The sequence below is a fragment of the Dipteris shenzhenensis genome, chromosome 6 (genome assembly GCF_047967505.1).
Source record: "Dipteris shenzhenensis isolate YYH24624 ecotype China chromosome 6, Dip_SZ_1.0, whole genome shotgun sequence".
NCBI classification, from domain to species: domain Eukaryota; kingdom Viridiplantae; phylum Streptophyta; class Polypodiopsida; order Gleicheniales; family Dipteridaceae; genus Dipteris; species Dipteris shenzhenensis.
The window spans coordinates 38,094,735-38,106,427 of NC_141601.1; the positions used below are offsets into that span (position 1 = coordinate 38,094,735).

Here is an 11,693-nt window from a genome sequence, read left to right on the forward strand (position 1 = left end):
CTTCCTTTTGCTAGCTCGCTCCCTTCTAGCAGTGACGTTTTGCTGTCAATCCTTCTTGCCACAACAAACACAATCCCAAACCTGGCATTGACAAAAGCCTATGAAGAAGCTACAGCTTTCCATCCAAATTTGTAACCACCACCAACCCAAGTGATTCCCATGGATTATCCCCCAACTGATCTCTCTTTACCACCATGCCAACCACAATTTCAAGCTAATGGTCAAAGAGAAGGCAAGACAACAATGGGTAACTTACAAGGCAGAGCAACAAGCCATAGTGATCAAAGTGTGTGGACATCCTTGGCCAACAACACTAACCTCGCTTATTTATTACATTAAACTACTTCTACTCATCAAGTAGCTCCTCACAATGGCCATCAATGAAGCCACTACTTGTCACATGATTTACTTAAAGTCTGCAAAATCTCGAACATCAAGTGGACCGAGCCACATGCGCAACACAAAATATCTAAATACAAGCTTCCATACTTGGCCATCATGTGATACAACTAGTAGAGCAATGGAAGGAAGAATGGTGTCTACACCCAGTCAAGGTTCTTATGCGGATCAATGCCATATATCCTTGGCCTCCAACACTGCCACTAAGGCTTACGATCCAATTAGCACCTATATTTTGCAAGGCGCAACTACTGCAACTAATGTGTCCATAGTTCCTCCATCTCGTTTACCGCCATTTCCCAATCAAGGTCCTTGATCAAGTTAGCATGAAGAATATTGAGGTTGTACAAACATCATCCATGTACCAAAAATATACTCTAAAAAGAATGTATACTAACTACATGGACATTGAATAATTGCAAAGCTCAATATGCATGAACTCATGAAATCTAAGGACAAGTTGAAGCTAGTTTCTCACAAGCATACCCTTAACATTCGGTTATCTTTAAATCCATTATTTTCACATGCATGCCCTAGCATTCTTATATTTTCACAACCCTACCTGCATGGCATCCAATCAAATACATAAGAGAGCATGGATAGGAAGCATGCTAATTGAGAGTAGCATGAGGTCCTCTTGAAAGAAAATGCAACTTACCCAAACCTTGCAAATTATCCTAAACTCCTCCAACCAAAAGCATTCCTCTCGTCGTATATATTGCACCGAATAAAATCAAGACATGCCATATAAACATAGATACAATCCTCTAAGAGGATTGTATCTTCCTACCTCCACAACAGAGTCAACTACATGACAATAAAAAATTAGCACAAGAAAATCCCTTACCTGTGTCTTTGTTTTTAACAAAATCCCCTTACATCGATACCATCAAACTCACGACTCATACTAGACAAGTTGAAAAAATCACCGTACAATCATTGTAGAGCCCAAACTCCCAACTACACCCACGCAAAACCACACATGCTACTTGCACACAAGCATATTTCGAAATAGACACATTTAAATGCACACATGTTTATGCATAAGGATGAACATATATTCACTCTCTTGAAATTTTAACACTTAAAATGACAAAAAGATACAAAGGGGGTAGTTAAGCAAAAAGTACATTTTAGAAAGGGTGAAAGAGACTCGCAAACACATCACAGATTCTCAGTGCACACAAGAAGCAAAATAACCTAGTCCGTAAACAAAGCAGCTCATGATTTCAGTACTCAGTACAAGCTGCCCTCTCAGCTTCAACCGACCCCAAGAAATCAAAATACTCGTGAAATACGATCCAATTCCAAGCGGAGGCAGGAGATCCAGCAGGTAGCCCTTCAGATTTAGGTGTATCCCCAAGCCATTGAGTCCAGATAGCTGTACCACAACTGAGGAGAATACTTTAAAAAAAGTCAGCTCCATCCTAACATGGGAAACATACATTAGCTTTCAACAAATCTTAACGTTGAACAATTTTTACGACATCATTTTCAAGGCACATTTGTGGACTCATCCATACTCACTTGTAAAGAGCTATACCAAAACTAACCCAAGCAGATCAAATGCATCTCAATAACTGGAGGGAGAGCTCCTCTACAGATGAGGACCACCCATTCTGCTTATTTGCTTTAAGAAGATTCTAGACTAAGACTCCAAAGTGAACAAGCTTTGCTACAAACCCAAAAGAATAATAAAAGGCAACAATTTCAATAAAGCAGTTAATATGAACTTATTATCCTTAAATCTGTACGAGTGCACCACCCACAAACCACACCACGTGAATGTGCTTAAATTTCAGTATTATTTCTCAACAAACCTCCACGTCAATCTGAAGCAGAAAGCTTGAGGCGAGCAACCATTGATGCATATGAGAAAACCATTAGTGAAGAAGCACAGTAATCCAGGAGACGACAAAGCGAAGATGCAGGCTATCCAGGCGGGGAGGAGGTGCGGTGGACATCCAATCCATGCCGCATTAAGCAGGATCACACCTCGGAACACAGCAACAAAGGTCAGGCCTATGTGAGATCTCTATTGATAACAATTGTTTGCAAATCCATCACTTTTAACGTGAATGTAAATCACAGAACATGGTTCATAAAAACTGTCTGTCCACTTAGAAGTTACAAAAAAGGAGCATTAAGCAAATAGGAAAGAAACTTAACCAATGCTAGGCATCCGAAGCTCAAGAGGCCTCCTACTGCAGTAGCCAGCATTACTTGGCTGCAAAGAGTCCAAATCTTCGTCCACAACCTAAAGCTTGAAGAGCTCACGCAAAGGCACTCAACCGCTACTCAAACAGTATCATAGCAGCCTGCATCAAATTAGTTAATGATGCCATATGGCCAATAGGGGCTGGCATGGGAACATTAGTTCAATCTCCATGTGCCTTTTGATCTGACAGAACCTTGTCAACTAAGCTGACAATGATTGCCAGCAAACAACCCTGATGGCATCAGTTTTCAAGGGCTTGCACTGCGGCTGCGACGGCGATCTCTAACAGGGGGGCTTCTGCAGATTAAATTCACATTCATCAATCCATCTGAAATGGCTTTAACTACAAAGCTATCGAGTCTCAACTGCAAGTAAGAAGAAGTGAATACATCCACAGTAAGCATACCCATTGGCATAGGGTGAAACACGGCGATCACGTCGAGGGGGTGGTGATCGGCTAAGACTTCGCCCCTTGCGGGGCGAAACTGGTGAACGACTGAGGCTTCTCCCTTTGCGAGGTGAAGGAGTCAAGCTACGACGCCGTGGGGACAAACTTCTGCGAGGACTATACCCCCTGAGGATCCAATACATCAAATTGACAAATCTTATTAGAAACAACTCCAAGCATGTCTATAAACATCACCTGCCCAAAATCTGGCTTCATGTGCAAACAATATAAGCAGTATGCTACATCAAAAACTCAGGTTACACAATAACTCTTCCTTAGATCCTCATGTAGCTTATCTCATGCCTGTGTGAACTTTAGCATGTGCATACTCATGTCTAAAAGCAATAGACAAGATAAGCTATAGGACTCAGGAGTGAATATATTTGACTCCTAGCAAACGCTCTAATGAAAGGCATGCTATTGTATTCATGCAAAGCTGCAGCAGATATTACAACAAAATTGTTCAACTTACATGGAGTACGCATTGTTGATAAGAAAATTGCCATCAATTTTATCCAGAACCGAGAATCCCCCAGTAGACAGTCAAAGAGCAAACAAATGTGGCGAGTATTAACAAGAATTAAAATACAAGAACATTGGGTTAACTTGGAACAATATTCAGCCTGTATATATTAGGAAATTATAAAAGTTCAGTACGAAAGTATACATTCCTGGACTCATCAAGAGAACCTGGTAAATGCGGGAAACAATTACCTGCGCCCATAGCTGGGGCTGCGGCGATAACGAGGACTTCGGCTTCGTACACGTCTTCCAGAACCAAGTCCCCCTGGCCCAATCCGCAAACGACATTCTCGAGCAAAGTGTCCAGGTTCACCACACTCGTAGCATTTCATGTCATCCCCACCTCTGCCACGAGGACCACCACCACCAGAGCTGCGTGACATTTCAACACGCCACCCATTCTTTCCTAGAAGAACCAAGCATGAAAGTCAGAATCCAAGTTCAAATCAGGGAACAAGCGACACAAGAAAAATCATACCTCCAGAATCGTAAACCTAGCAAGCTCTACCGCACAAGAAAGTACCGGGTACACAAAGTAATGAGTTAGCAATACGCTCTTTCTGAAGCTGTCTGTTCAAAAACTCAAACTAAAGATGACTGTAATAGCAAGCAAAAGAGCCCTTATGAAAGGAGTGCTTACTTTAACATCACAAATCATATTGAGAGGAGAGGGGCTAGAGATAAAAGTGAGGATAGCCATGTCCCCAATTCAACCATAACAGTGTGCTTGTTGGGATTTCAAAGAGGCACAGCTCGTTGAGAATCATTGCTAGATCTTGCCTCATCACCCACCTCCGATAGAGCATTTGGTCATTGTAACACGTGAAGATTAGATGACCATTAAAAGCATAGTGTCAAACTCACCCCCCAACCATAAACTCGCTCCAACAAGTCACCACGCTACCTTGACACACACCCAAAGCTTGCTGAGAATCATCCACCTCCAATAGACCATTTGGTCACTACAATACAAAAAGATTAGATGGCCATAGGACGATAGGTGTCAAGCTCAGCCCCCAACCATAAACTCACTCCCACGAGTCACCACTCTAGGGTTCCTAGGCACAACACCACCTTGACACAGACCCAAGGTGTCCTCATTATTGTCCACCTCCACGCTACACTAGGGAAACAAGCTCCACAATGACTGGCCAAAAGTGATGCCATGCCTCTTACATAAAATGAGCCTTTGGGCTACATTTATCAAGCTTAAGAACACCTAGGCCTCCTATTGGACAATTGTCTCTATCATCTTAGTCTTGACGGTAGTGAATACCTAACCTCATTGGGCCGTATGTCACATGTGTTAGGTACAAGCCAACCATGGTTCGTTGATATGTACCATCATGATCATGTATACAAGTAGGAAATCATTTATTTATGCTGTCCATTCTTTCTAAGCCTAGAGTGGCATCAACCACTATTCCTTCCATTACGATTAAACATTCTCAACAAGTACGATATCCTTCCATCGAAATTCATTTTCAATTCTGATAAAATATAGCTAGTCAGATTTTCCAATTAGATCAACTCCTCTATCCCCTTATGTGAAGCACTTAATGCCCTTTTATTTTTTGCAAGAGCTCCAACGGTATGAAGAATGATTGGACAAGTCTCACAAGAGATCAATCGCTGCATAAACTAAAATTCATAAGTTAAAGGTAGAAGTTTTGCTAAGAAAACAGCACAATTAGTGCCCATTCGAATACCAATGCTTTGTTGAAATAAAGAGTCTCCTAGAGCTATAAACAAAATACCTAGAACAAAGTTTAACCAACAAAGGACATCTTCAGCAGCTACAACCTTAGTGTCTTGCTTTATAGATTTATGCAAGAAAAATCAAAATGCAAGGCTGATTTTTCATCTCTTAAAACTTTGCATCTATCTTTTTTATATCTTTAGTTAAAAACTTGTGAAACAAGCTTTCCTGTTCATGACTTCAAATCTTTCAAGTCTATCTTAGTATCAAGTGTAGTAAAATCAAAAGTTTCTTGCAAGATTAGAGTACAAACTCTAATTATATATTTTCATTCCAAGTGTCATTTGGAAACCTCCATAGTCTAGTTAGTTCACTCCATCTCAGCATTCGACTTAAATGAAGATTTACACAATGAAACCGTCAAACTAGCAAAAAGAATTTTTGTATCCATATCACTCACTCTATGTAAGAGAAATCCATAAAGTTTGAACAACTTTTCCACCACAATTGTGTAGGCATTTTCTGGCAAGTGATATTTAACAAATTGGGTACTCACGAGTTCCACACATCATTGAATGTGTGATGGACAGACTGAAGAAGTAAATCGAGAAAGACATGTTGAGGGTGTGTCTTTCCAAGAGATACTCTCATTGGAAAGAGTTTCTTCCATTAGTAGAGTTTGCTTACAACGATGCTGCTTGTGTTAGTGTACGGATATCAACCTAGGTAGTTGACCTGCAAAATGTTAAGGTTAGGGCTGCAGCTGATTGGTTGCAACAGCAGCAAGAAATGTTGCAGTTAGCAAGGGAAAATATACAAAGCGTTATTCCATGTAGCTTGTTGAAATCTAGCTTACTGGAGCCAATTCTGAATTGACATGGCCAATGCCAAATTCTCATCCCATTTCCTCCCTAGCACAATTGAAATTTGTTCTAGATCGTCCGATATTCCTAGTGCCAATTCTCCACTACCACATGGATAGGGAAACCGTACGTTTGGTACCATATGAATGGCAAGAGTATCGGACATGTGCTATATGGAAAGAGGATTTTTAGGTGAACCTAATGCATCCATTTGTATTATTTTTTCGTGAGAGAGAGAGAGAGAGAGAGAGAGAGAAGTATTCAACAGACCGAAGCATCTATGAGACAAAAAGCCAGATACAATGAGGTTCAAGGAAGTTGCGGTGTGACGTCATTGTCATGACCCTATGGATGCCAACAGCGAAGTCAAGTCCATGGCAAGCTCTTTGATGGACACGGCCGTGGGGACACAAAACCAATGATAAAGCATTGGCTACGACAATAAATGTGTGGTCCATTGTGGTCTCCTAGTTGTGACCCTGCACCACACAAGTGCCACTATCACACCCGTCGATCCTACCTCTATTCTAGTGAACATGGAGAGAAAATCCCCAAGCCTAATCTGTGCATTTACGCACGGACGAGTTTGTCATCTCTCTTGCTTTGGGCCTCGACTATGCCGTCTCTTGGTGCATGTTGGCCCGTACCATCTAGCTGAAAAAACTCAATGATCACACTTTGAGACAAAGTCGATTGGACACCTTGATCTCGCCTTTGTGCCCTAAGCAACTAGTCTCTATGCCGTATGGCCTCATAAATGAAAGTCGTCAAAATTCTCATCCAGATGCAACAAGAGACTAGAGCGTAGTCCAAATCCATCGTTGAAAAGACAATGGTAACGACCTCAAATCTCATAGAAGACAAGGCATCTAAAAGTAAAGTCTTCCTCTGACTCAATCTCCAGTAGATCAAAGAGAGTATAGATGCGACAATCTCTAGGTATGCATGCCATCCATTCGCTCTCAATGTGTAGTCACTGAGAAAGAAAGAAAGAAACTGTGTTAAAGAAAGATCGAAGGAACTACAAGACTGAAAAAACCAAATACAATGAGTTAGCAAGTGTAGCCACAAGGGATCGAAGGATCTATAAGACTGAAAAAACCAAATACAATGAGTTGAGCAAGTACTAGGCGGGCATCTCCACCCAAGACAAATACAAATACAAATACTAACTATCTGAACCCATAGGAAGAAACATAGATCTGCAATAGGGTATCGTTGTAGCAGTCTATGCAATCTACAAGAGATAGAGTCAAAAGAGCAAGATGTCCTATGTACTTTTGAGATCTGAGTCCGTCACCACTGATTTTCACAAATGGCTTAGGCTCCTTCTCTGGCCTCTTGGTTCACTTGGACCATGTTTAGCGATCTTCATTCAAGAGGCAGTGCGATAGAGAGACCAATTGCTCATGACACAAAGATGACTCAGTCAGTCTCCACTCAAAGGTTGATCATTGATATTCCAGTCAGATAGCAATGATCCATAGTCGCCAGGGAGAAGACGCAATTGAGACCTGATACGACAGACCCGTCAAAGTGCTGATGCACAGATTAGGTTGGGGAATCTTCCTTCATATTTGTCGGACCAGGGACACAATTGACGGGGTGATAGTGCTTGCAAGATCCATCGAAGACCATTTCTTATATCTATGAGCAGTGATCTCTGTAGAAGTTGAGCTTCACAAGCTCCTCGTTAGGTGCTAACCAAGTCTTGTATGTGTGTATTGTACAAGATCCTCCTGAATGACTTGGTACTGGCAAAGCTTGTTCCTACCAGAGCAGAGCACAACCAAACAATGGGGAAAGCTCTCGCGAAGTGACATTGAACATCGTTCATTGTAGAATGAAAAAGAACTAAAGAAAGAGGTGACCAAAAGGGAGACTGCGGGGATAGTCTAAAGGTTAGTCCACACAACTACATTACTACACAACCTTAGAAGAACAATACCTTGTGGATTTCCCCACTCGTGAGATTTGCTTAGAGAGGTTCTATCTTGCTCTAATACAATTTTAATGTGCCTACGACTACTAAGGCTATCTTTAACCGTAAGTCATCTCCTCATCTAAGCAAAAGCGTCTTCTCTAAGTGCAAAAGCGTAAGCCAAACTGAGAAATACTGAAAGAGAAAGAGACTGAAAGACAATGTAAAAGCAACCCACAAAGCAAAAATTGGATTGGGACAAAGAAAGTATTTACTTTACTTCTGGCCCAATATGGGCGGAAGATGGAAGCCACACTTTGATGGGTGCCTCCTACTGGGATGAGCAAAGATGCTAATTGTTCTACGCAAAGCATAGAACCAGCTGCCGGCTGGGAACGAAATATGAGTTGCTGTCCATCCGTCGTGTGGCTATGGCAGAGCTCTTCAGGTGGAAAGGAGAAAGCCTCATGCAGCGCTTTGCCTTATCGGCAACACTTCCTGCTCATGCGGTTAGGGTTGGGACCGTACCTAGAGTTCAGGGTTTACCCACCCTACACCGCTGAGCAAGGCTGAAAGGAATCCAGAACATGCTGGAACTACTGTGACTGGAGCTGCTGCAAGAGGGGCCTGAGGGGCTCCTTTTTTAGGCAAAGAACCCTGCTAGTCAGCCAACCTGCTGCTGATCTAGCTATCAGATCAGTTTGCAGGCCAACGAGGTCAGTCTGCCGGCCAAGTTGCACTAATTGCTGCTCCTGCCGCCAGGCCCGAGGCCTGCTGCTGCTCCTCCACACCAGGCCAGACCTGCTGCTGATATGCACACTGCCAACAGCACTGACTGCTGCTGCTGCTGCTGACTGCTCCTGTCCATGCACTTCACCTATGTGCTTGGCCAGACACGTGGCGCTACTCTAATTCTCTAAATATAAGGAGAGACTCACCTTCATCCCTTTAAATAAGGGCTTACAACCGGTGGTCTGCCTACTAGCCTAGTCATTCTTTACAGACAAAAGTTTGCCACACCATCTATAGGAGATGGATGGACATGTAGGGTTTAGGGTTTTCTACAAAAATGGCATTTCCTTTGTGTTTCATAGTGTGTGCAATTCATTTCATCTCTTTCAATATTCTCCAACTTTGCGTGTTCTCTCCTCTCACAAACTCCACATCCACATATTGGATCTTGGGGGATGTGCTAGGCAACAATGCTTGGATAAGGCAGAATAAGATTACATAATCTATAACTTTGACATAATATTTGGAACCAACAATCTTTGAGTAATCTTTGGAACTAACTATCTTTGAGCGTTACAGAGGCCCTTAATAAAATATAGGAGTATTTAAAAACATCATGATTTGCTTATCTTCCATAGATTTAAATTGCAAGTCGGTTAATCTTTTTTCTTAATCTAGAGCTACCAATCACAAAATTTCAACACAAGACTAGCATAAAATTTCTAGCACCAAACTTGGCAAGACCAGCGCAATATGTTGCCCATCAATCTTATTCGTACGACTGTGAATTTTCTTCACAACAATCTTCTATTAGATCTATATCATAAACAAGGTTCCCTTAATGGAGATCTTAAAATCGGTTGAGCCACCCTTTTAGACTTTAGCATGATTCAATATCAACCACGTATAGTATAAGCACATTCTCCAACTGTGTTCATGTTTACATTCACAGTCACGTATACACATGAAACGGTGCCTTGCAAGGGGAATATATTGCACAGATTGAAATGCGGCACAGTCCATATTTGTATTTTTTCAATAGCCTATGAATAATTATGAGCAAAGAATTGTGACTACTCAAGCACGACACCAAGGGGGGCATCATATCGCATACCATTTAAGGCTCTGATAGCGTCCATTGCATCTCTCTTATCATCGAACTCGATAAATGCATATCCTGGCGGTTTGCGAGCTACCCAAACACTATCGGCAATAAACAGGAAAAAGTCAGCTCACGACTACAGATATACGGGCCTTAGATGAGAAGCTAACAACCTCCCCTTTATGCAACAAAGGAAGTTTAAACGTAGGACCCCGTTATTCATCTATTGCTGTTTCCCCCGTTTATGCAACAACAGGGGTTTAAACTTTAGTAAAAATTCTATTTTTCATCTATTGCTGTTTCCCCACGTTAAGGCGTCTTTCTGTAAAATGTGAGACATTTTCCTTGAGACACCAGGAAATTCAGCATAATAACCAAATATATAGATCTGGAGGTCGGGGAGTCTCGTACAGAAGTATCACCAAAACTAATACCGCAAATTTCAACAGCGCGATTCCGTACGTAAATTCGAAAGTCCAAGGAATGGAACTCGGACAGTCAAGGAGGCACAAAACGACCAAGACTTCTAAAATTCTACGAACGGTCTCATTCCACTGCGTCGGCCACGGTCGTCAAATGATGGAAATGACCTCAAAAAAAAAAAAGAGGGAGAGAATGGGAGGAAGGAAAAAGAATCCAACCTGCGAAGGACGCCGAAAACGCGGAATTCATCCTCGAGCTCTCGCTCTGTGGTTCGGGGGTCGATGCTCCCGACATAGACGCGTGACATGGTGACCTAGAGATACGGGGAACTCGTGCTGCGAAGCTAGCGAGAACGAAAATCGGGAAAAAGCCAAGCAAGCAAAGGGGTAAGAAACAGAAATGCAGGCAAAAATCAAACCCTAACAACTCCTGTCCTTACCTCCTCCTAATACTGCGCTTAAGTGGCCTATCTAGTCTTCAGTCCTAGCCCTGAGTGGACTAGTGCATTAATAGAGAGTGCGGTCTCCTTAGGGCCTGTTTCCGCATTCGCGCACCCAGGTGCGGTATGCGCCCCCCCGGTTCAGCTCACGCAAGAGAGATAGCGGAGTTTGCGGTGCAAGTCTGAGCTCCTGCATCAATGAGAAATGGTACGAACAAAATGCAGGCAAGAATCAGAGAGACCAAACCCCAACAACTCAACACATCCTCTCTCCTTACCTTACAGGCCTAGCTAGTCTTAAGTCCTAGGTGCATTAGCGACCAATGCAATTAATAGAGTCACCACTGGTGCTTAGGGGTTGGCATAGAGGAGTTTCTACCGTGAACTCAACCTCCTGTGAAGTTGTGAGTTGGGATATGACATTTGTATAGAGAGCCATTGGAATTTGGCTTGTGAGGGCTCTACATACAGAGATAGATCGTGTGGAGAGTAGCTAATTGCGCTGACAGCCATGCTCATGTATGGCTATTGCTGGAAAAAGACAATGAATTAGCCATCATGAACAGACATGATAAATAAATATTTGACCATAGCTTGTCGCATTTTTCTTCTTCTTTTTTTCACTTAACCCACCCATGGTCCCATCGATGCGCACATTGCCCAGGACCTATACCATTTTGGCAAGACTCAAATGAGGATAGCCACTCTGATAGACAGGCGCCCTACTATCTGAGCTGCCACTACACCTCTGACTTGTCTCATGTTAAGCCAGCATTGAGTCAATACACTACCACAGTTGCTTAGAAAAGCAACCCTGTCCGGTGCATTTTGCATGAGTTAAATTTGAAAAATACAATAGAATGTGAGGTAATTTTCAAGAGTTAAGGTTTTCACCTTTGAAAATAAGGAAGAGCATTAAGTTATGGC

At 42.3% G+C, this 11,693-nt stretch overlaps 1 protein-coding gene across 6 annotated transcripts; it reads right to left on the reverse strand.

Moving 5' to 3' along the window:
- Positions 1-1,512: 1,512 nt before the first annotated feature.
- LOC147901142 (serine/arginine-rich splicing factor RSZ21-like) lies at positions 1,513-10,826 on the reverse strand. 6 transcript variants are annotated; one of them, XR_015541129.1, is made up of 6 exons: positions 10,546-10,760; positions 9,917-10,005; positions 3,780-3,993; positions 3,024-3,191; positions 2,220-2,914; positions 1,648-1,826 (listed from the first exon to the last, which is right to left on the reverse strand). XR_015541129.1 is itself a non-coding variant. In XM_087375622.1 (6 exons), exons 2-6 carry the CDS (start codon positions 10,632-10,634, stop codon positions 2,866-2,868), a joined length of 609 nt encoding a protein of 202 aa, XP_087231748.1. In that variant the 5' UTR covers positions 10,635-10,670; positions 10,767-10,826; the 3' UTR covers positions 2,087-2,865. The 6 variants fall into 6 exon arrangements, 4 of the variants coding, with proteins under 4 accessions (XP_087231750.1, XP_087231748.1, XP_087231749.1 ...); XR_015541128.1 differs by having other exon boundaries at positions 1,651-1,791; XM_087375622.1 differs by lacking the exon at positions 1,648-1,826 and adding an exon at positions 10,767-10,826 and having other exon boundaries at positions 2,087-2,914; positions 10,546-10,670.
- Positions 10,827-11,693: the final 867 nt, after the last annotated feature.